Source organism: Podarcis liolepis (genome assembly GCF_965112155.1).
Source record: "Podarcis liolepis genome assembly, chromosome: 9".
Classification (NCBI taxonomy): domain Eukaryota; kingdom Metazoa; phylum Chordata; class Lepidosauria; order Squamata; family Lacertidae; genus Podarcis; species Podarcis liolepis.
Window position 1 is genome coordinate 36,356,654 of NC_139564.1, and position 25,713 is coordinate 36,382,366.

The following is a 25,713-nucleotide window of genomic DNA, read 5'->3' on the forward strand; positions in this document are numbered from 1 at the left end:
AGAGAAGAGTCCTTGGGATTAAAGATTCACACCATGCCTGCTTTTAATTCTGGACAGTCTTTCTTTCCATCATTGCCAAGGATATACAAATGCCCAGCTCATAAACCCAAGGTTGCATGCTGATTATTTTGAGATCATCCAGACAAGAAAATGGAAGATTGGGCCAAAATGGGAATAGGCATGTTTTTACGGTAGGTTTAGATATCATTTCTGTATGGCATACATGTTTGTGACACAGTATAAAGTACCCAAGAAGCTAGCTAGACCTGTTCAGAAAACCAGCAGATTAGATAATCCGGAGGCCCTATGTTAAGTGGACCAAAGGTGAAATAGATGAAGCTTTGGGTGTAGCCTGGTTCACAGGCGTTGGTAATTGCAGCCTATGGATCCAAAGTGTTATATTTAATGCTGTAAATATTACACAAGGGGTAAAACTATGGACAAAGGAGTATTAAGACAAGCTTAGAAAAGACTTGACCTTGGTAAATAGCAATCTTACAAAGGATGAGAAATACTTTGGAAACCTTGTTATGATTTTTACACTACTTATAATTATAAAAATTACCACTCAGAACAGGTGATGGAAAATAAAGCAGTAAATTAAGACAAAATGTACCAGCAGAGATTTCATTATCTAGTGATGATATATCTGTAGCATGAGCCGATGAGACTGACATGTTCATTTTTCATTAAATACTTTGATTTATTATATTTATATCCTACTTTTATTCAAGGAGCTCAAGGTGGCATACATGGTTCTCCCTCTTTCCATTTTATCCTACCAAGCCCAGGTTAGGCTGAGAGCCAAAGGCCTCCCAATGAGCTTCATGGCTGAGTGAGGATTTGGACCTGGTCTCCTGGTTGTGGGGAAGGCACTGTTTTCTCCTTGCTTTTCTTCCCCCAAATTTGAATCTGAACTTGCAAGGGGTACAGTTATGGATCAATATGGGGAAACCTAGGTTCTACCTTCTGTAGGACAAGGAGAAGTATCATAAGAAATGCAAATAGAATTCTATGGGGGCTAAATGCCAATATCTGCATGTGCATGTTCACTCATCCCTTTAGCCACAGGGGCATCCATTCCACAGAAGTTAGAAACATCTCTCAATCAGTATTGGTAGAATGGCAGAAATACAGATTGGAGTAAGGAAGATCAAATAATGTTTCACTAGTGTAGAGAGCTATCTCATCCTTCAATCCTAACAGCGAGTCAATAGTGGGTTTCTAATCCTATATCCTGTGGATAAGAGGAGAGTTAAATAAGATGTGCCTTGTGTTTGGAACTGCAATCCATACGCTTACAAAAAACTGGAGGCTTTAATGTTCACAACTATACTATATTAAAAAGAAGTCTCATGAAGCAAATAATATTTATAAAAACCCCTAAACTGATACAGTACTACAGAAAGCAAGATTCCCCCATTCCAGAATTGATAAGTATTCATTATGTTGTGATGAATATAAGACGTAAACACAATCCTATACAAGTCTACTCAGAAGCAAGGTCCACTGAGTTCAAAGAGTCAAGTGTGTATATATAGGCTTACAGCCCAAGAAGTGTTTTTTTTCCTTTGAAGGGCAATCTGAATAGTTTAATTTTAGAAAAGTCTCCCTAGAACAGACCTAGGAGCACAGAATCTGGTTTGTATTAAAACCAAAGTGAAAGGATTCATTTAGAGGATGCTACTATGAGCTGTGGAACCTCAGCCTATATTCTACTATACAGATAGGATCTGGTGTCAAGACTCCTGTCAAAACTGGCATAAAACGATCTGTATTCTCAGGAACGTCCCTATCCTTTGGCAGAGTGAGTCATCTGCTTCAGGTAGCAGATGCTGGGAAGCAGCGGTGATATTACAAGAGCCGTGTGTGCAAAAAAGTCTGCCTGTACCCCTAAGCTAGCTTCCTGCTCTCATATACAGCTGAGGATACTGTCTTGTTGCACAAGGGTGGAGTTGAGACAAGAAAAATGAAAGGATGAGTTCTGGGCTGACTTTTCCCCTTCCTTTGGACCACCAAAAGTGTACAAAGGATCTAATCTTTCTGAATGGCAAGCAGAATGCTGTAGTCTCTCTCTGCCTCATATCTCACACAGGAACTCTGCTGTAGTGTGAAACCTCTATCTGTGCCACACCAAGGATATGACTCATCCCAGCTGGGTGTCAGGAGAGATACTGTCATTTCTAAGGCTTTGGGCCTGGTGTAGAAAATGTTTTTCAGCCTGAGGGCCGTATCCCTTCATAGGCAACTTTGTGGGTCCCACATATCAGTTGTGGCCAGAGGCAAAAAGTGGGTGGAACAGTAGATGCGACTCTTGCCTTGTACAATAGGCTATATTTGATCTATGCAAAATCCTGAGGTTTCTACATGCATGTCACCATCCATGCATGTAAGATGCATGATCATCGTTCAACAGCACATTCCAGCCAGGCAAATGCACACAAGGAGAAAGTGGAGCAGGCCAGCAAGAGGTGTAGAAGGGAAGAGAGTTCGCAGGGGCATTTGGCTCCTGAACCTGAGGTTCCCTACCCCCGTTTTGGACTGCCAGTTTTTCTCTCTTGGGAGTTCTGAAATATTATCCCAACTAATAGGCAGGATACTGGTTTGTATTTATCTAAAATAGTTCTATTCTGCCTTCCAGCAGAAGCTTTCAAGGTGATTGTGAGGTTTTTACATTTACAGTGCTACCTCGGGTTAAGAACTTAATTTGTTCTGGAGGTCCGTTCTTAACCTGAAACTGTTCTTAACCTGAGGTACCACTTTAGCTAATGGGGCCTCCCGCTGCTGCCACGGCCACACAATTTCTGTTCTCACCCTGAAGCAAAGTTCTTAACCTGAGGTACTATTTCTGGGTTAGCAGAGTCTGTAAACTGAAGTGTCTGTAACTCAAGGTCTGTAACTGTATGTTGCAGTTGCAATCTGGAAATCATTTTCACTAGCCTCAGTTATTAACATAATAAAGTGGATGCATGTAGCCATCCTTCCCTTTGCAGAGATATTTTTTATTATTATTATTATTATTATTATTATTATTATTATTATTATTATTATTATTATTATCCAAGCTGTACTACTGCCAACATTGTGTAGTCTAGAAAGTCACGCTCCTAGCTTGTGAAATGTACTGCCAGCTTGTGGAATGATAAGGAATTATATTATGGAGGAAGGTATGACAGATGCCCTCATTGAAATTGGGTGCTGGGCAACATAACCAATACTTGGTATGCATTCATAGATAAAACACTTTCTGTTATTATACAGTAGCGGTCTCTTATTAAGTATTTGTGGTAGGATTTAAGATTAACCGCTGCAAGGTAATATATTTCTTTGAAGGCTGCCTATGTGGTCCACTCATGCCCCACCCAAAGGTTCAGAGTATGAAGAGCCACTACTGGAACAAAACTGTATGTTTAGTTAATTGCACTCTGTGGGGGTTTAACATATAATGGTTTCACGTGTGAGGAACAAAATATATTTAAAGATGCAAACACTTTATTGAGAAACTTTTGATCAAACGAGGCCTTGAATTGATTTTTCCCACCTAGAATGGCTATTAGTGTTCAAAACAGCAGCATCACCCACTCAGCCCCTTCTAGGATTTAACTTCCCCTCAGAGAATCTAAACCGAGTTACCCTGCCTGATTAATCCCACTCAGATATGGACTGACTGTGGGCAGACAAACAGTCTCTATCTGAAGCCCACTCAGTCACCCACCCAGAAAGAAATTTCCTGTTTGGATATTAAACTGTCAGCATCTCACTGAAACTCCAGTCTCTCTCTCTCTCCTGATTGGCTGATGATCCAACCAGCTCTCACTGGTCGCTCAGTCACCTTGAGGCAGACCAGGGCCTGTCCATCTAAGAGAATGTAACTGCTTTGTGGTAAGAGCTGGGGTCCCCTATATAGTGCTTGTGGGTACTACGGCACCCAGAGACATTTCTTTTAGCACCCACAAAGGCCTCCTGTCACGGCCCCAATTTTTAAAGGTCCCCCCATTGCCTTTTTAAATCTGCATTTTATTTGTTTTGGAGGTTGTAGGTGGTTTGCCTCTTTTGGAAGGGGTTTGTGTCTGGTTTTGGCACAAATTCTTCTGTAAAATTGGTATTTTGTGGTACCATTGGTAGTTTCTTAGATTTCCAAATGTGCCCAATGGCCCAAAGAGCACATGCTTTCCATGCAAAAGTTCCAAGCTCAATCTCTGGCAAATTTCTGTAAGGCTAGAGAAGATTTGGGTCTGAAAGCCTCTGAAGTCACTGTGAAGTCAGTGTAGACTAAGGATGGGCAAATCTTTCAATTTCAGTTTTTGGATTCCCCCCCCCCCCAAAAAAAGTTCAGTTCTCCACATTTCCACATCATTTCAGAAAGTGCAAATTCAATTTGCAAATTCAATGAAAACTGATTTCTTTCACATCTCTAAAGTGGACAGTACTGAAATAGATGAATCAGTGATATAACTTAGTACAGGGGTCAGTAAAGTTTTTGTGGCTTGGGCTGGTTCAAGGTCCCGCAGATGCCGGTGAGCCGGAGTGTGTGCGTGCAGGCGCAAACGCTATTCTGACGCTCCTTCCAGCACGGACAAGGCATGTACAGCTTCCCATTGGCTGCAGGAGCTTCCTGCAGCCAATGGGAAGCCGGCCAGCATTGCGGAAGGCAGTCCCCGCTCTGCTCCGCACCTGTTTAGCATGGCACATGGGAGCCAACCGAGTGGGCGGCAGGGGTCCCCGAGCGGGTGGCGAGGGTCCATGGGCCAGGTAAATGACCCTCATGGGCCACTTGTGGTCCATAGGCCTTAGGTTGCCGACCCCTGACTTAGTATAACACAGCTTCCTATACGTCTATGGTTTAAAATACATAGATTATATTTGGGGTCTGAAAGAGTGGGAAGAATGGTGAAACACTGCAAAAGGTGTGGTGAAGTTATTGTCACTTCCTTTCCATATGAAACCCCCTAAGGAGACTGAAAAATGAGGATCTTCTATACTACTTCTCTATCGTGAATGATAAGTGCTTTTGTCCAATTTAAATAGCTGTCCTCAAACACATGTTTGTGCACAGCAAATACAACGCTAATTCCATTATATTTCACAACTTTAGCAGAGAACAAATCCAAGTGAGCTCACTGCATAGGCAGAGACCGCACACAATTGATTTCCACAATTAGAGCTGTCAAGCCTTTGTTTTCAAGTGGACATATATCAATTTTCATGTGAATCACGGGACTGAAGCCAGTGATTATCAGTGGTGAATAAGAATCATGTGTTTATGAAACCGAGCAAGCAAGTTTTACAGTTTGGACAACTGATAGCATTGTGCTTTGTGAACAAATGTGAGACAATGAAAAGAATAAATTCACTTTGATGTGTGGGGTACGTGGCTGATTTTAAAAAGTACTCCATATGTAACACTTAGAACTAAGAAGCTACATGGACTACCAGTATTTTTAATGACAAGCACAATCAGCACATTAAATGGGAGGGATTTATATGATGGTTGGAATTGAAGCCATGTGCAAATATTAGTCATGCTTTGTTGAGTTGTACTAGTAGTGATGAGCACTAGCCTTCAAAGTACTTTGTATATGATTAACCTCTAAATACCACCTACAAAGTAACTATTATCACATGGCATCCCTACACTAGTTACATGAGAAAAACATATGATACAATTGCTTGAGGCAATGGTGCAACTCTCAAATCATTTTTTTAAGTAACCGAGCAACTGATTTTCTTTGCTGCTGTTCAGAAAACAAGTATTGTGTTGTTCTTTGTCCAGGTCCTGACACTCCTTTTTAGCAGCTTATGCCACATTTGTTCACATCATGAGCTGCTCACTACCTAGCGACCTACCTGCAAAATTCTTTCATCTTTTTCCCCTCACAATTTTCATTTACCGTGTGAGAACTCTGGCTTACATCTAATACAGGGCCTACTGGATGAGGAGTGTGTTCTGTGTGATTTTGCTCCAAGCTGGCTCATAGTTAAAACTTTGAAGTGAAACGCAAGGGAAAGTGTATCTGTCACCATTTCCTGTCAAATGTACTAGATTTTAACCATATAGGCTAACATGGTACAAAATGCAGGACTGAATCAATCTCTTGCACATTTGAATCTTCTGATCAAAATCAGACAGCATGGAGAACAGGGTGCTTTAAGAATGCAGCTTAGCTACAGGGTGAAATTCACCCAAATTCTAGCTCACATCTATAAAGGGAAGTTTTGGAAAAGAAGCTTCCTGCCCCAGAAACAAAGCAGGTCATGTAACAAAAGTACTGCATTACTACAATAAAAGATATTCCTTGCCTGCTCTTTTCAATATTTGAGAAATGGCAGTGGCTGCTATATGACAAATTCCAAGACGAGAGCAAGGCAATACTTTGGGTCTGGAGGGGGTCATAGCTCAGCGATAAGGTTATGTCCTTTGTACATAGAACAGCCCAAGTTCAATCCCTGGCATCTCTAACTAAATAGATCTTTGTGGATCGAGGGAATGAAAGAGCCCAACATAAGACCAAGGTCAGAGTCAGTCAGAACGAACAATACTGTGATAATCATTAGTATTTGTAAGGGGTGGCTTAAATAATAAAATACCTTCTCCTCTCTGTATCCACTCACACTGTCTGAAAGGGTCTCTCAATGCTTTGAAACAGATTATGGGCAGGTATAAGGAGACTTCAAGGGGAGGGCAAACCCCCCCAAACCCCCTTTCTCCTCATTCCACTAAGAAGCCTCCAATGGAGGAAGAAGCCTTTGAGACAAGCTGCCCTTGAGGAATACGAGAGGGAGGGGCTATTGCAACCATCTCTTTCTTATTTGCTGTGGAGAACAGAATGCTTGACTTGACAGGCCTTTGGTCTGATCCAGGGCAGTTTTCATCTTCTTAAGGTAGAAATCCCCATATCCCCTAAGGTAGAAAACCCAACTCTCTCCCTGTTGGGCTAATTTTCCACTTGAGAGGAGTGCTGCACACAGGAGAGCGTTCAAAACAAAACAAACCAGACCAGACCTTTGCTGTCTGAAGTACCATACAGCCCACCAGAGAGCTGTTTCTGAGTCCTGAGCCCCCCTGCTTTAATTCTCCGCGATGAGCTGCTTTAGAGAAGAGGCGCGAAAGCGTTTGACAGACCACCAACCATTTCAAGTGACCAGCAGAGCTCCGCCCCTTCAACTCCTCCTCCTCCTCCTCAGGTTTCGCCCCTCCCTCTTTTATCGCGCGGCCCCGCCTCTCTACCTCCACGAGCTCTGTGATTGGGCCGCAGCGCAAGAGCCGCAGCACGCCCTCCGCGGCGGAATGGGCGCATGCGCGTTGCTAGGGCTTACGGAGAGAAAACGAGCGCTCCGCCGGTTGTTTATGTGCGTTCCGAGTAATTCCACTTCCTGCCTGGCGTGACTGTGCGCCGCTCCGTCGCTTCCGGGTCAGATGCTTCCCGGCGTCCGGGGCCTCTGAGGTACCGGTGTTTCGAAACCTGCCGAGAAAGGCGGGCTGGGGCCGATGTTGAGGCGCCGCTGCCGGCCGGGGGGGTGACGAGGGGGGCGGCGGAAGAGAAGGGCCGGCGGGGCCTGGTCGCCCGATGGTGGGCCGGCGCTCGCCATGGACAAGATCCTGGAGGGCCTGGTGAGCTCCTCGCACCCGCTGCCGCTGAAGCGCGTGATCGTGCGGCGCGTGGTGGAGTCGGCCGAGACGCCTCAGAGCGCGCCCGAGTGCCGGGCCATGTTCTCGCTCAGCACCCGCCTCATCCTCCAGGGCCCCGACCAGTTCCAGCGCCAGGTGGGGCGGCAGGTGCTCGAGGCCTACGCCCGCCACCACCGCGACGACTTCGAGGCCTTCTTCACGCGCGGGCTGGTGCTGGCCTTGCTCCAGGGGGGAGACCCGGCGCTGCCGCCGCCGCCGCCTCTTCCCGTCGTGGCTCCCGGCCTGGGGCCTAGCCTGGACCCGGCCGTGCTGGACTACATCCAGGTGGGGCTGCGCCTGCTCATCAGCTGCCCGGCGGTGCTGGAGCTCTTCGCGCTGCTTCAAGGGGAAGCGCTGCGCCTGGTGAGCGAGAGGCCGCCGGCGCCGCTGTGCGCTCGCCTCTGCCAGCTCCTCAGCGACTTCCCGCAGTGCCTGCCCCGCGGCAGGAAGCCCGCGCTCTCCTTCTGCCAGCAGCTGGTGCGCAGCATCGCCCACTTCCAAACGCAGGGCACCCGCGAGGCCGAGCTGCGCCTCTACGTCTCCCAGGTCACCCAAGTCAGCGGCCTCCTGCGCAGCATCTGGAAGACAGAGCCCGACACGCTGCTGCCCTCCTTGCAGGAGCTCTTCGCCATCATCTCCTCCACCGGTGAGTTGCTGTTTCGCTTGGCTTCAGTGCCCTCTGGGGTTTGCAGAGGTATCACCTTAGGAAGAGCAAAAAGTAGGCTTGTGCTTTCACCCATACAGGCATCGCCAAATGTTCTCCTTGTACAGTGGAACCTCGGGTTAAGAACTTAATTCGTTCTGGAGGTCCGTTCTTAACCTGAAGCTTTAGCTAATGGGGCCTGCCGCGTCGCCGCCACGTGATTTCTGTTCTCATCCTGAAACAAAGTGCTTAACCTGAGGTACTGTTTCTGGGTTAGCGGAGTCTGTAACCTGAAGCATCTCTAACCCGAGGTACTACTGTACAACATGAGCAGCATTCTCCCCAATGTCATCCTAGGCAGCTCTGGCAACATGTGTAAACAAGAACAAAGCTCTGTGCTTGCATTAGTTAAAGGAGTGGTGATGCAAGCAAGTCAGGGCTTTATCTTCAGTTCTCATGTGGTTCTTGTTTGCACATTTTTCTGGAAAAACTCATTGCTCCTGGGTTTCAAAGGTAACATTTGTATTGGGCCAAAGTGTAAGGCAGCAAAGAAGTGTAGATAAAGTACTAAGTAAAGCACTTAAAATTTATGCAACCTTTTTCAAAGTAGGTAAGTTTTAAAAAGCAAAGTTCCCATGACATACTAGCTATTAGATCAGGGAGCCACATCTTCCTTGTAGTCCTTCCCTCTTGGGCCAAAAATCATTGTGCATTTGGTGCTTAATATTTAGCCAAGTTTGGACAGAACTCAGAGAGCAGCTTGAGTCTCTTCCTTGACAACTCTTGCAGAGAGAAAGGCTTTGTCTTTGGTTAGCTGTTTGGTTACTTTTAGATAACTTTGAAACTCGGCTGAAGCCATAGAGTGGCTTGTGCTAACCTTACAGCATGCTGAAGTATAAAAAAATAAGTTATAACTGTAACTGAAACAGATATTGGGGATAACACTATTAACTTAAACATTTCAGTATTAGTTTAATCTGACTAATGTGAAGTTCCTGGAAATTTTCCTAGAGAAATTAGAGTAATTTGCATCACAAATATTTCAGTTTGTACTGCTCTCGAGAGTGAACTAATTTACCATCTTTCTTACATTCTTATAAAACATTACTTCATACAGTGCATAGTTAAACTATGAAGTGTTGCTCCCACAAGTAGTGATGACCTCCAACTTTGAGAGCTTTCAAAGAGGTTTAGACAGATTCAGAGGGGATATTAATGGCTGCTAGCCACAATGGTTTATGTTCTACCTCCCTTGTTGGAGGTGATATGCCTCTGAATGCCACTTCCTGGGAATCTTAAAGGGGGAGAGCGCTGTTGTGCTCAGGTCCTGCTTTCATGCTTCCTGTAGGCATCTGGTTGGCTATTGTGAGAGCAGAATACTGGACTAGATGGACCACTGGCCTAATCCAGCAGAGGCTTTTCATATGTTTCCGCAGTTCCAGAATATTAACTATTTGGCTATTAACTTTCCCACATGTGTTTGTGCTCTGTTCATGAGCAACACATTTCTGGAATTCAAAAAGTTGCTATATATGTGGTACATAAAGATAGACTACTCCCAAAGTGGGGGAATACCCAAGTTTCTGTTGGGATACTGCCAGGGAGATAAAGTCCATCATGGCCCCAAGCCGTCTGCCGGACAATCCATCGATCTCCCGTAGGCACGCAGTATCAGCAATTAGCGACATGAGTTTCTAGAAACAAGCTTGCCACATTCTAGAGCTCATGCACACTCTATCAGCAGATACTTCACAGCAGAAGTTGCACGCAGGAGAGCATTATTTACAAGTTTTATTCAGCGTTGATCAGAACAAAGAAAGACATGACTGCCTGCATCAGTGTCTCCGACACAGAGAAAAATGAAAGCAATAGGAAACATAAACATCCTGTGAACAGGAAATACGCAGACTCTGTGACTCACAGCCTGCTCCCTTTTAAGGTGGAACGGAAATATCCTAACAGTTTCCTTCTTGTTTGATCACTTAACATTCTAGAAAATACTAAGACAGACCAAAGGAAGAAATTCTTCTGCTGGACTTAATTTACAAAAACATATTGGAATGGATTAAGATGTTGCTTAGAACTTGAATAATCTGTTGTAATAGAACTTTAATATATTCTTGAAATGTGTTTCAGAATTCAGTAGGAAAAAGAGTACAAGCAAAGCATAAAACTTCTTTCTTGCGTATTTGTCTATTGTAGATTTTGAACCCTCAGTTGCCTTGGCAAGTCTTGTGCAGCATATCCCATTACAGATGATAACAGTGCTCATCGGAAGCCTTACCACAGATCCAAATGTAAAAGACGCAAGTATGACTCAAGCTTTGTGCAGGTATAGTCCTTGTGTTAGAAAAGAGCATGACAACATTACCCACATTGAAAACCTCATAGCTGTTTGATCATGTGAGTTTTAATGGATAGATTCAATCTGCATAAATTGGTAAATGAACAATACACTTTCTGAAGAGGGGAAAAAAATGTTTTTTGACTATGTTTTAGACACTGTTGTGGCAAGCACAGTCTTAGAAGAGGCGTTCCTTCTTTTGTGAGAGAAGAGGAAAAATGTCTCTACTAAGTTCCGGCATGCCATCCATGTTTTTTGTAAATATTTGTACTAAAAATAAACATGCATTTGTGTTGTGTGTTTTTATTGTCTGATTCATCAGGGATGCAAACCCTGATGCCAGATATTGCAGCCATAAAAACAGTAATGCCATTAACACATTTTGCAACTGAATGAAATCTTTAAAAATTGGAAATTGTGACTCAGGAAAATCTGTAGTGGTACAGTTTAATCATTGACAAAGAACTTATTATGGTATCCTAATACAGCAATCTGCCTTTTAAAGTAAAAACAGTTTCTGCCAAAGAACCTGACCTTGTCTAATAAGTTAGATATTGTTTCTTTTCAGCAGCATAAACTTGTTCTTCTTGGTTAGTAAGTATTTAGTAAGCTTTTGTGAAGCAGGTAGTAATTACTGACCTGTGGATAAAAGTTTATGGGTAAAATTTGCTGCTATTTAAAAATAGGTGATTTTGAACATGGGTTATACTCCAGCAGCATGAAAGCTGCAATCTATGTGCATTTGTTTGGGAGCAAGTCCCATTGACTTCAATGGTATTTACTTCCAATGAAGCATGCATTAGATCATGTACATTCATTGAGATAAAACAATTTTATACATTTTTGTACAACCTAGCTGGACATTTAGAGGACAAAAGTAGCACTATGTGAATCTATCTTGAGTTGCAAAATGCATTGTTTGGGGCATGTGGTGATGCTGAGTATAATCTCAGTATCATTTATACAAAGGTGCTTTCATTCAGGGTTTTCTGGCAATTCTATCCTTTCTGTTTCAGTCCCCTGCACCACATTCAGTCCCATTTTGTAATGTCCCCTGATCTTTAGGAGTTTCTTTTCAGGGGACTCCAATATATAACAGGCAGGCAAGTCTTATTGTTTGAGGAGGTTTATCTCTGGATCCAAGTCATTCTTCTTATAAAGAAGAGCTAACTGCTACTGAAATCTTAAACATCAGATTATCTGTATTTTCCAAATATTGACAATGGTTGTAACATCCAGCATTTAGAAATCTGCAAATGTAATAAATCAAATTCTGGATACCAGTCTAGGATATGAAGTGTTGAAAAAGGGCAATAAATAGAAATGAAGAAGATGGTGCTTAATCACATTGCTAAGAACAAACAAATGGCTGAATTCATTAAGCCTATTAGTAGCCGTTCTGGGGCCTTTGGAGATTATGGTGCTGGCTGCAAGTTTTCGCTACATGCATATGGTTAATAACAACAGTTTCTGACAAACAAACATGTCAATCAACACATATATGGTAGGCTGCTAAGTAAACCTAGGGATCTAACTTGTTCTTTTTCCTTTTTCCTGAAAATGATTTATTTGGTTTTGATTGTTTAAATTCCTATACCTTTGTGGGCCATAGATTTTAAAACTTACATAGCCTTGCAAATAAGTGCTCAATGTTTTCTAGCTAACACACACAGTATTTTACTAGCCCACATACAAATCTTATTTGCCTATCACGTTAAATTTTAGTGCTGACAACTCTTATAGACCATAAGAGACAAGTCCCATGGCTACAGGATAAATACATCATCAGTTAGTGAAATCTTTCTGAGGCAGCCAGCTTCACCTGCCTTTTCTTTCTAGCTGACAACTGCAGTCATTTATATTTGTCAGCTAGATGAAGAGGAGTAAAAAGAGAAGTTGGCTGCTCTTTTACCTCTTGAACTAATATGAGGATAGGTGTAGTATAATATCAACAATAACAAAATACTGCTTCTAGGTGAGCTGGAAGAAACGGTAATTGCTTGGCAGAGCCTGCCATCCTTTATGCATTCACAGTCTCTTGCAGGGTTTTCAGCTAAACATGGGTGAGCTCTCCCTGGCTTGATTTGGTTGGGAGCAACAGTTATGAGCAAAGGTGCAAGATGCTTGGAAAAAGTTATTTTCCCCATCTCTCCCCCAAAAAACTGCTCCCATCCTGGTTAGTTCCAACATCCTTTATCTGGCTCCTGCTACGGTGGTGGGAGAAATATTTCTCCTTCCTCGTCTTCCTCCACCTTGGCACTAGAGAAAGAAATTGTGGTGTCTATTTCTCTCTTCTTCTAGGCACCTAGAATTCTGAGAAATGTCATTTTTGCAAAAACATAGATATCATAAGGTTGGAAAGAAGAAGCTTATTTCTGAGTTGGGGGTTGTATACTCAGTTTGTTTTGAAAGTGAGTACCGTGAGTCACTAAGGTTCATATTTTGAGCCAAGTCATTAGTTACTAAGGACAGCAACATCTCTGCTTTCTATTGCTAAATGCAGGCATCACAGACTCGAAGGAATGCTGGGTCACCTTGTTTGTTGGCTGTTGGTTGTACTAGTGAGGGATATGCGCTTGCTGCTTCTCCACAGAGGTTTTTTTCCTTTCTGAAAGAAAATTAAATGTTACATTAAATGTTTTGGTTTCCTAGCATATCTTAGCATTGTGCAAGGACCAGTCGGAAAAAAAGAAACCATTACATCAAGATCTTGCTTCTTTTAATTCAGATCTCTGCCATGAATGTTTTATTTGAAAACTTTGGACATGAGGATAGTGTTTAATAAAGACCACTGGTTGGCTTTGACATTTATTGGTAAATGTTTACAGAATGGCAGAAAATGGGGGGGGGGGATAAAAGCATTGATCTGCATTCATGGCACTTGTACAACAGTATTCCACACAGCACTCCAAACGAAAAAGCTCCCGTTAGCTTGATGAAATAAATTCTTATTTTGTAAGTGGTGTAGTACTGCAGTTTGAGTACTGAGACTAATGAACTTCCCCCTGCCACAAAACCTTGGAGAAAGTTGTTTGCAAAGGCTAGAGAATTATGCAGTGCCATGACTCTCAGTGTAACTTAATGTGATGGCCATAATATGAAAACCAACACAAACTGTGGGGCAATTAAATAATTAGAACTTCTTTTTGGGCTGAAATACTAACAAGCACCCCATCTTTTTTCAGAATGATTGAATGGCTGTCCTGGCCATTGGCTCAGCATGTGGAGACCTGGGTCATAGCGCTCTTGAAAGGGCTGGCTGCAGTCCAGAAGTTTACTATCCTTATTGATGTTACTTTGCTTAAGATTGAAATGGTAGGTATGGTTGCTTTTGTAGAACAGCTTTTCTGCTTATTCCAGACTGGTGTGAATATTGTGTAATACAGAATGAAAACTGAAGAATATCTCAATTCTGATGTGTTTGGTTTTTTTTGAAGGTTTTTAATCGACTTTGGTTTCCTCTTGTGAGACCTGGTGCTTTGGCTGTCCTTTCTCACATGTTGCTTAGTTTTCAGCATTCTCCAGAGGCTTTTCACTTGGTAAGTTTTCATTTGTCTGAGCTTTAAACATACTGCTTACAAACAACTTTCATAGCTTTCTTTGTAAAACCTAGACTGCAGTCTTGTGTTCATACTGGAGGGTGAATGTCTTGTGGCTTGTTGTAAACCAGCCATAATAACCAACTTCACATCTGTACTGCAGATAATAAGGTCTATCCTTCTAGTTATATCATGTACTGCAACTTCAATTTTATCCTGGTCTGTACCGAAGATGTATTGTACAAAACAAGTTTTAAAACAAACAGAACTAGATATTAAGAATTGTGAGAACTCCTTGTACGCTTACCCGTACACGAGTACTTGGCAAGGGGAGTTAGACAGAGCCACTGCCACACAAGATGCCTCAACGTTCCTGCCAGTTCATGATGTTCAGTTATGTTTTAAACCCCTACAGTCTGTATTGAGGGCCAAATTCACAGTTGGCCTCTGAGCTCTTCATGCCAGCGGCTACTCCACAGTCTTGAATGTGCAGGCTACACACAGGCACACAACCATCTCAGCTAATTTTTCTACATCATCTGAGGGAGGGAGATTATGCACCCATCAGATTAGAGGTAGGGGACATCAGGGTCCTCAACTCCACCCACCCTAGCACTGTGTCTACTTCATCTTTTTTCCTGCTGCCACCAACAAAATCTGTGGGGTCTCAAGAGGGGCCAGAATTGCTGGGGGGGGGCAGATCAGGCCTTCAAACTGGGGGGTTAAACACCTCTTATTTAAATAGTAATATGAAGGCACATAATTCAATAAATATGTTTCTAAAATTCTGTTGGGAGTCAAAGATGCAGCTAGCCTGCTTAAAAAGTTGTTGAATACAGGCTTTTCTAGAGTTTTCTAATTCATACTGTTTTGATTGTGAATTCCTTTTAATTTTGAATTTATGGGCAAGATGGAGGTGAGCCACACTCGATGGAGCTACAAGCTAATACCAAGATAAATCCATAGAATACGGAACAGGTTGTACATTATCAGGGTGACAGTAAACAATGCAGGCCATTCATTCATAATAATTTAGAACAGCCTTCCCCAAATTTGTTCTTCAGCTGTTTGGGGTTTTGTTGTCCAAAATTGTTGAAAGGCAGCAGGTTGGGGAAGGCTGATTTAGAAGAACAATGCATTACTAATGCAATGTTGCTGTCTATCCTGATTTATGTATCTTAATGGAGTTGTGGGTTTTCTGTTACAACTTTTGCCCCTTACTATTAAAATGGTTATCAGTCATTTATTGCATTCAAGTAGATATGAATAGCATAGTTTTTCAGATGAACTTGGGCAAATGCTTTGGTCTTTTTCTCTTAACATTAGATTGTTCCTCATGTGGACAAGCTGGTAAAATCTTTCAAAATCAATGGCCTTGCCTCCAGTGCAACATTCTTGGGACAGCTGAGTGAGCTAATACACTGTATGATGTATCATTACTCTGGATTCCCAGAACTCTATGAACCTATTTTAGAAGCTATCAAGGTAATGCAAATAAATTAAATGCTACAGGTTGAAAACGAGGGGTGGTCTTGATGCTCTGTAGTGAATTTGGGCCATTTTTTGATTGAGGGGAAAAATCGGATTATATTGTAGAACTAGAAAAATCACTGGCTAGGAAGATGTGAAAAAATAAAATAAGATCTCTGGTTGCTTAATCCAGAAAAGCACTAAAAAGCAGAATATGGTAATATGCACCCTTGCTTCATGGGAGCATTTTCATAAGAGTTACTGAAGATTATTGGTGATTATCAAAGGGAAAAGTCACCATGTATTAACTCAGTGATAGTGGAAATGGTTTGAAATGACCGATATATTTCCTGATCAGAAATGTTGTTTCTATTGCCTTTGTGTTGTGCATTGTGGAAGAATGTATACATTGACTTTGATTTGATTTATTGTATTTCTATGCCACTTTTCATTCAGATCAAATCAATATATATATAGTGACACCATTGTCATCAGATGTGGAACAATTCCTTCCATAAAGGCAGAAAACACACAGCAGTATATTTGGCTTTGACTGTTGTATCTTTTGGTTGGGGTATCATTTTTAAAAAAATGCATCTTATGGTGAACAGAGGCTGTCAAGTGTTATTGCTACACTTTACAGCTTAAGAGGCACTCTTTGTGGCAAAGAAATAGCAGGAACAGATCAAAAATTACCTACAAGTCTCTGATTTGACAGTATCTTTAGAGTTGATAAGACGCAGCCGCTAGTAATTTTTCTTGGCTGTGCATTCACAGTGAATCTTTGATGGCTGGCCAAACAACTGTACTGTCAGTTCTCACAAAGACAACTGTGATATTTTTTCAGCATTACCATGAGCAAAGAGCCTGAGTTGTGAGGACAATGTGGGTGACTGTTGTAGATATTGTTGTGAAAACAAGTGCTTAAAGTTGTTGCTGTTCACTGCTCAGTGTTGAATTTTCCCTTCTTGTAGGACCTTCCCAAACCCAGTGAAGAGAAAATTAAAATGATACTGAATCAGAGTGCCTGGACATCTCAATCCAGTTCCTTGCAATCTTGTCTGTCTAGATTTTCTGGAAAATCTGAAACGGGAAAGACTGGTCTGATTAACTTAGGAAATACATGTTATATGAACAGTGTGATTCAGGCATTATTCATGGCTACAGAGTAAGTTTAAACTTGTGAGGAATCCCAGGCATTCGTTTGTACTAAAGAATTTTTTTAAAAAAATAATTCATGGAGCACATCATTATGGTTTTGATATTGCCAGTGAAGAACTAGGTAACCTGGCAAAATTGGTCCAGTGGCCTAAATTAGTTTTCCTTAACCAAACATTGGGCTCAAATATATTGGAGTTCACATTATATCCTGCATGTCATCATGTATTCATGTTAATATTGGTAAAAATTATTCCATTTACATAAGTCATCGTGACAATAAAATATTGTTTACTTTGTTCCCTGATAGATGTTTATGCACTCAAAGAAAACCACCAATTAGGAGTTTTTTGAAAAATGCACACTTTTTTTTAGACTATCACCTTCTATAATTTTTTTAAAAAATCCAGTTTGAATTAAAACAAGGTATGTGTTGTATGAATAATGGTTGATAATCTGACTAAGTCATACTTGGAGTTGACCACTTTAAATCAGTGGAATAAAAAGATTTCACTGATTTCATTGTAACAACTCTAGTAGGACTAGTGTCGGATATTGCCCATAGTGTGCTGGGTCATTCAGACCATTCTGCATTACAAAAGCAAACACTGACCAAAGCTAATGTCAGATAAATCTGTTCTGCGCCATCAGAACACTGTAAATGACGAAACATGAAACCATTGTCATCTCATCTCTTTCTCTTTTGCAGTTTCAGGAGGCACGTATTATCTTTAAATCTAAATGGGTGCAATACATTAATGAGAAAGTTGCAACATCTATTTGCATTTTTGGCTCATACTCAGGTGTGTGTAACTCTTTTAATTTTCTGAATATTGTAGATATAATATCCAAAACTTGCATCTGTCTAAATGTTCTACCAGAATGTACCTAGACAAATATACATTTATATTTCATATAGATTATTTGAATATTCTCATCTTTTCTAAGCCAAAAGAAAAGAATAGCCTTGTTTTCCACGAGTGAAATTTTATAAGTTGCAAAAACCTGTGCAGAACAGTTAAAATCTAGCCAACATAGTTGAGATTTTCAGAGTAGCATTTTTTTATTGTCACCAATTTCAGACATTTTCCCACAGCTTCTCAGACCTTGCTTTGTGAAGTCACAAATGAGCATCCAAGTATGGCTGCTGTGTACAACTAAAAAAAACACTGTACATAAGGCACCGAAAAGATTGTGGAAAAGGGATAAAGTAGTTCATATTCTTGCTACACCCATATAACTTTTCTAGCTTTAAGCCGTTTGTCTACTTGCATATTTTGTAGGAAAAAAGATTTGTTTAAGTTCTAGATTATTTTTATGTAAGAGATAGATTTGAAGGTACAACTATGTGCACTAGACCTGTGTATGTGTTTTATATCTGAGATTTAGTCTGTCATACTTGCAGGCATGCACTTGCAATCTGTTCATTTGAGCGTCCCAATGCAGAAATTAAGGAATGCTTCATAGAGTGGTGTCATTACTTTGCATTTCACTTGATTTTGCTTGCTTCCTGATACAGAGAGAAGCCTATGCTCCTCGGATTTTCTTTGAGGCTTCCAGGCCACCCTGGTTCACCCCTAGGTCCCAGCAGGACTGCTCTGAGTATCTCCGGTTCCTGCTAGATAGGTATGGTGCTCTGAAATCTGCATTGTTGACCAGAGAAAAATAACCAGAGATACCATCACAGATTTCTAAGTTCTTTTGTGCTAGAATTGCAAGGTATAACAGTATTCCCAATCTTCAAGGATTCAGAACTGAGGGAGGAATTCAGTGTCACAGTATTATGATCATTCCTTCAGTGCAAGCATCTCTGCTTGCGAAATGACATGCTCTCCCGTCCAGTGTTAGAAACACAGATATATAAGCTAGGCGCCAAATGGCTCCTTAAACCAGGGTTACAGTCGCCAAAATGGAATGCCTACTTGCCATTTTGGGGCCAAATGGCTCAAACGTATTTTTCAATATGTTATTTGAGTTCTTGAAATTTGTTCTGATTGTGCAGATAAAATATAACAGATAGCATTATACAGGATGTGTTGCTAGTGTGGGAAAACAATCAAGATCCAAGGATCCCCAGGCATGCACCTCCAGATGGTGGAGACGACAGGCACCATCCTGGCACCTGGGCATCTTCACTTGGTAGCAAGTGGTCAATAGCCAGATGCAAAATGCGCCTGGAGAATTTCAAACACTGCTCCTGTCTCCTTCCCCCCCCCCCCATGGATCTGGAGGGTCTCCTGATTAGGAGGAGGAGCAACCCTGTTGCACAAGGGTGACTTGCTTAGTTTAATTGAATTTTGCCCTGAATATCTGTGGTGGAGAACTGCTGCTTTGGGGGGGGGATCTAGGTTCTGTTTGGTCTCTTTAATTAGCATGCAGTTGCAAAGCCAAAATGGCTGACTACCCTTCTTAACTCCAACATGCATGCATGCCATTGGTGTTTACATCTGTAGTCTAACCTTTTTTTTCCAGTAAGACATTCAACTTGGCTTACAATCAGCAGTTATGTCTGTTCTAGAAAACTCTTGAATCCTTGCAAGTGATTTTTTTTTTATGCAGGAAACTTTTTAATGTAATATACTAAATAATTCTCCAGTTTCCTTCCTTAATCAAGTTCCATTAAGGGTAAAAAGTAAATCACAAGGCTGGTACCAACAGTTATTTGTTTGTGAGAGACACATATAAGATAAAGGTAAAAGGACCCCTGACCATTAGGTCCAGTCGTGGCTGACTCTGGGGCTGTGCTGCTCATCTCGCATTATTGGCCGAGGGAGCCGGTGTATAGCTTCTGGGTCATGTGGCCAGCGTGACTAAGCCACTTCTGGCAAACCAGAGCAGTGCATGGAAACGCCGTTTACCTTCCTGCCAGAGCGGTACCAATTTATCTACTTGCACTTAGAGGTGCTTTCGAACTGCTAGGTTGGCAGGAGCAGGGACCGAGCAACGGGAGCTCACTCCATCACGGGGATTCGAACCGCCGACCTTCTGATCGGCAAGCCCTAGGCTCAGTGGTTTAACCCACAGCGCCACCTGCGTCCCTTAGAGACACAAACAAATAAACTGAAACAGTGATGCTTTAATCAGTGAAGAGAAATTGGTATGGAAATAAATAATCTCATTTGATTTCTCCTCCTTAGGCTGCATGAAGAAGAGAGGACCTTGAAAGCCCTTTCTTTGGGAAAGCTTTCAGAAGATATGAATGAAGAGTCTGTCGTCCAGGAGGTGTCCAGCAAAACGCAGCTGATTACCAAACAACCTTGCAGAGAGGAAAGAACATTAATAGAGAAAATGTTTCGGGGGAAACTGCAAACAAGCATATGTTGTTTGAACTGCAAAAGTACTTCTTACAAAGAAGAAGCCTTCACAGATCTTTCACTTGCTTTCTGTCCTCCTATATTCTTAGAAAACGTTGACCCACCAAGTACAGAAAATTCACCTGAAGGAAAAGATGACTGCATGGAACAAGTCAGTACTAGGGCATTCAGTCCTGTGGCAGAAACAGCAGCTGATGGTTTAGCAGTTGGTGATTGCTGTGAAATGGTCACAAATGATGGGACCTCAAAAGACCCTCCCATTGATTCAAACTGTGAAAACACTAAAGATCCTTTTCCATGCAAGGCTGAGAACAGGGATAGTTTGCGGAAACACGTCGGTGAAGCTACTCCCTCAGTTACTGACTTGCTGAATTATTTTCTGGCACCCGAGGTTCTTAAAGGGGATAACAAATATTATTGTGAAAAATGTGCCTCTTTACAGAATGCGGAAAAAACTATGCAAATTGTGGAGGAGCCAGAATACCTCATTCTTACTCTCCTAAGGTTTTCATACGACCCCAAATGTCACATTAGGCGCAAAATCTTAGACAATGTGTCTTTGCCGCTTGTTCTGGAGTTACCTGTCAAAAGAACTGCCTCACCCTTAAGTCCTGTATCGGGCGTGTGGTCTATGGGTGTTGAATTTTCTGACACCGGTGAGAATCTAGCTAAAAAACTCAAGCCTTCTGGTGCTGAAGAAGTGTGTTGCCCTCAACTAGTCCCTTATGTTATAAGTTCTGTAGTTGTGCATTCTGGCATATCATCTGAAAGTGGGCATTATTATTCTTACGCCCGAAACGTTGCCAGTTCAGGGCCTTCATTAGGATCTTGTGATCAAACCCAAAGTCTGGCTTTAGCTTATCCACAAAGCAACTTGATGGCTGGAGAGGCTCCCGTTGCAGCCGCTGAAAAGGAACTGGATGAAAATGAGGTGTCAAAGGAATGGTTTTTATTTAACGATAGCCGAGTGACATTTACCTCATTTCAGTCAGTCCAGAAAATTACGAGCAGATTCCCCAAGGACACTGCTTATGTGCTGGTTTACAAAAAACAGAACAGTACAAGTACACTCAGCGCTAAATCAACCAATGGGCTCTGGGTCAATGGAGATCCCCCTCTGCAGAAAGATCTTATGGATGCCATTACAAAAGACAATAAGCTATATTTGCAGGTAAGGTGTAAACATTGCTAATGTGATCAGCTGGCTTAAGACTGTAATCCTATACCCACTTAACATTGTAGTAACCGTTGAACTCAGTGGGACATACTGCTTCTTAGTGGACATGTATATGATTGTACTATAAAAGCTTAATGCAGGCATCTAGCTATAGTTATAAGTCCAAGACTGTCGCTTGCAGACAAATACAAGAGACTTTGCATGGTTTTGAGCTGCTGGATCCCTTCCATCTACATGGGGCAGCACTTCTGGAGGTAAGAGCACAGTGCTGACATCTCTTCACACAATGGTTTGGCAACTCACTTCAGATTGTTTTTTGGCTTGTCAAGTTTGCAAGCTGGCTTGTCTAGTTCAGACATCTCACCCAACATTATTATGGTTCCTTAGCCATGTTTGAGTGTGATGTGTGAACTGAGCCTTTACCTAGTAGATCTTTCAGTTGTGTAGGCTATTATTATACTTTCCACAAGAATGCTATGTGACATTCAGTGTGAATATTTTGCAGACATGTAGCTCTGATGATACGTTGTACAGAACAATGTAGTTGCAGTACCAGGTGTTTTCTGTGAAGAATTGGGGGGGGGATGGCTTTCACTGAAAATTCAAGGATGAATCTTTGTTCATTAAATAAGGAGGTGTTTAAAAGCTTCCAAACATTATTTTTGTAGAATGCAACTTGAATTTTATTTAGTTGAGAAAAGCTGGAATATCTGGCAGTTCAATTTGCTGTATGACTATCTTAACAACGCGAAGTAACCTCGAGTTGTGATGCAAAAATGAATGTGGTTTAATGTTTTCTAAACAAGCGCAAAGGAAAGGAACAAACACAAATGTGTTTCATTGAAAGAGTCTGCACCACTTCATCCTTCACAAGTTACAGCCATAATTTTTGTTAAACTTTCTGAAGTCTGTATCGTAGGGATGGGGACTCTGTGGCCTTAGATGCTGGTGTACTGCAGCTTCCCTTACCCATGACTATTGACTATGGTGGCTGGGGTGGATAGGAGTTAAGAGTCCAGCAATATCTAAAGAGCCATATTCTCCCCACCCTTGATGTGCCAGCATTAAATAGTTTCTGATCTGTAGACGCCGCTTAGTTAACTCATTTAATTTCATAACCATAGAATTACTCAGTTGATTTGCATAAACATATCGTTCAAAAACCCATTTTGCACAGGTAACATTTTATAGTGGAGCTTAATAGGGAGATTTTTGAACTTTGGAGGGTATTTGAGGGGAATTTATTCCTTTTTAAAATGTATTCCTTAAACGATTGGCTATTTTGTGACACACACCGCAACCTTCTAAAACCTTTTGGGATAAATGCTAGGTCTAATATTAGCGTGCCTTCAACTTTTTATTGGCTAGACATGGTTGCAGGAGCAAGTTTACACTGATAAGGAGTTGGCTTCAGCCTTATCAGATTTTATGATGAAACCTATGGTGTACGTGCAGATTTGGATTCAGCTGCTCGTTTTTCCCTCAAGCAACATCAAAACTCAACATTGCTCAAGTACGATTACTAAAGAACTAGACAGAATTCCTGCAACTCTTGTACTTGATGAACTTAATAGCCCCTAGTAGCTTAATGAACACCATTGGTGTACACCATGAAACAGTCATTGCAATATCATCGCCTGGGAATTGTATTGAGGCTTTAATCACCAGGCCAGTATGTGCAAGAGAACTGAAATTATACAACCTGTATTTTTTGAAGTCATTCTACAGCTTTCATGATCTTGCTAGGATTGTAAGAATTATATCTTTGGGTTCATTTTTAAAGTTTGTAGCGCTTAAATTTGTGGGGCAGTGTTTGAATATGTGATTGAAATAGCTTTGGGTGTCCTCAGGCTGCTTCACAAGAAGCAGCTTTTGTATATACCGAGTAGCAGCCCTCCAGGTAGGTGTGTGTCTTTGTGTCTGTCTGTCTTCCCAGGTCTGCTATCTGCATCCCCTTGGTTGATGGCAGAGATTAATTCTGGCACCTCTAGCATACAAGGCAATGTACTGTGGCCCCAGCTAAATGTCTCTTCTGTTTTTCAAAGCACATGACTGCATAATGTCTGCAAAATCTATTGGCACAATTTTTAAGAAAGTAATTTTGGGGAGGCAAAAGTAACAATTGATTTAGCTTTCATTCCTTTAATGATGCCTGCCACTCAAAGCATTTAAGTTACGGACAATCTTAAATTATTTACATGGTAAACTACCACATGATCTTTGGATGAAGGGCAGTATATAAATTTAATTAATTGATGATGATTATAATCTCTGCTGTATAGTGTTAGCAGGTGCTTCTGTTACTTGCTTCTGCTTTTGAGTTTCTGCTTGAGCATTCTGCAGCACCGCTGAACAAAACTGGTGTAGCTGTGCCAAATGTAAATTTCCGTGCGCCCCCCCCCCCTTTACTCTGAAATTAGCTTAAATGTTCATAACTAGGTTTATTTGTCTGTTTCAGGAGCAGGAGCTTAGCGCTCGAACACAGGCCCTTCAAGCAGCTGCAGCTTCGTGCTCCTTTCGGCCAAATGGATTTGATGACAATGACCCCCCAGGAAGCTGTGGGCCAACTGGCGGAGGTGGTGGAGGCGGATTTAGCACTCTTGGCAGACTAGTGTTCTAGGACGAGAGCATCAAATGCATTGGTTTCCAAACAGCTCCTGATACTGCTTAGGACTGTTCTTACTGAACTGTATTAAATAATGTACTAAGCTTTTTTTTCAAGATGTGATCTTTGTTCTAAAGAGAACTCTCTTTTTTTATTTGAAATAAATAAGTGCATCATGGAGAAATCTACCTCTTAAATTCACTTGTTTTTATGGAAAGATATTCTTCCAAAAGAGGAGTTAGAAGATTTTTATGACACTAGATGAACTAGTAAAAAGCACTTGCAATATGTAATCCCAAATCCCTTGATGGAAGAATAATTATTCTTTGAAAAAGAGATGGTTACTCAACCCCAGCAGTGTTTGCGGTGGGGTTAATTTGTCCATAAATCTATAAATCCTCAAAGGCTCTGGAGTTGGTAACCTGAAAATAAATGAAAATCCAATGTGCTAACAATGTAATCCAGGATAAGAAATACTCAAACTCAATATATTTGCATTACAGGTACATATATTTAAAAGTCACTTTAATGTGCTTGTTAAATCATTTTTCCAAATGTGCATGGTCTTGTAGGGGGTGGGAATTAAGTAAAAGAAATGCAAAGTTTGTAGTATTTTTAATTGCTTTGAGGATTTTAAAATTATTTCAGGGAGTACATCTGCTGTGTTTTGAAGGAAAAGACTTTGTACGTGCCTTGTACTTTAACAAAGTACAAAACCTTTTGAGGCTGCGGAAGAGTGTAGAACATGAGATGTTAATTTCTTGTTTAATATGAACTTAATACGTTTTTGGAAAGTGTTAGCTTCACCAGAAGTAAAGTCTGATGGTTCTAAAAATACATTTGTTGCTCGTGATTTTCAGTTCAAAATGGACTTCCATTTTATTCTGTATATATTGACATCACTGCTTTTGTGGGATACAAAAAAAGATGGTAATGAAACTTTATCCATATTGCTGAGATGAAACATTTTCGGCAACTGACATTTTCATGCTTTTGAACTTTACATATTTGTGGTGTGGCAGGAAACCTCTTTGTTGGGGAAGATTGAGGGCACAAGAAAGATTGAGGGCACAAGATGTTGGGAAAGATTGAGGGCACAAGAAGAAGGGGACGACAGAGGACGAGATGGTTGGACAGTGTTCTCGAAGCTACAAACATGAGTGACCAAACTGTGGGAGGCAGTGGAAGACCCATGGGGTCACGAAGAGTCGGACACGACTAAACAACAACAACAGGAAACCTCTTATTCATCCCTCTTTTCGAAAAGCCAACATAATGGATATAAAACAAAGTTTTAAATGTTTGGCTAAGACCACCACCTCCAGCTAGATTTTCCTTATGCCTTCACTCTGTGCTCCATCAGAACTATCCAATGAGCTTTACATGGAGTGCTCTTTACAAATCTTATTTATATAATCGTACAGGATTAGTTCAAAGGAAATGTTTAGAGCACCTTGGTAAGAGAAATTTTAAAGGTAAATACAGTAGTCTGATTCTAAACATGCTTATTTGTAAAAATACAAAATACTGTATTTTTAATATTGTATTGTTTATAAGCCGCCTAGAGAATATTTACTGATGGGTAGTCGTATCAAATAATAAATTAGAAAAGTGGGTTGTTGAAGGATTGCACTTGCTGCAGTGAGGTCACTGTTGGCAAAAAGCTCCACTTGGGAATGATTTTATATATATATAATGAAGATATGTCCTTCTCTGGCAGAATCATGAGGCTATTTATGGGGGTGCTACATACAGAAGAGTGAGAAGCCAATATAGTGACATATCCTTTTTTAA

The 25,713-nt window shown here is 41.3% G+C and overlaps 1 protein-coding gene across 3 annotated transcripts; it reads left to right on the plus strand.

The window, feature by feature from the left end:
- On the plus strand, positions 1–24,754 carry USP38 (ubiquitin specific peptidase 38). Of its 3 annotated transcripts, XM_083519909.1 has the most exons (10): positions 7,252–8,315; positions 10,515–10,644; positions 13,842–13,971; positions 14,094–14,195; positions 15,522–15,680; positions 16,640–16,833; positions 17,533–17,626; positions 18,343–18,449; positions 19,961–21,308; positions 23,773–24,754. In XM_083519909.1, the coding sequence occupies exons 1-10, from the start codon at positions 7,589–7,591 to the stop codon at positions 23,932–23,934; spliced, it is 3,153 nt and encodes a 1,050-aa protein (XP_083376035.1). In that variant the 5' UTR covers positions 7,252–7,588; the 3' UTR covers positions 23,935–24,754. The 3 variants fall into 3 exon arrangements, with proteins under 3 accessions (XP_083376037.1, XP_083376036.1, XP_083376035.1); XM_083519911.1 differs by lacking the exons at positions 7,252–8,315; positions 10,515–10,644 and adding an exon at positions 1–191; XM_083519910.1 differs by lacking the exon at positions 14,094–14,195 and having other exon boundaries at positions 7,250–8,315.
- The last annotated feature ends 959 nt before the right edge of the window (positions 24,755–25,713 follow it).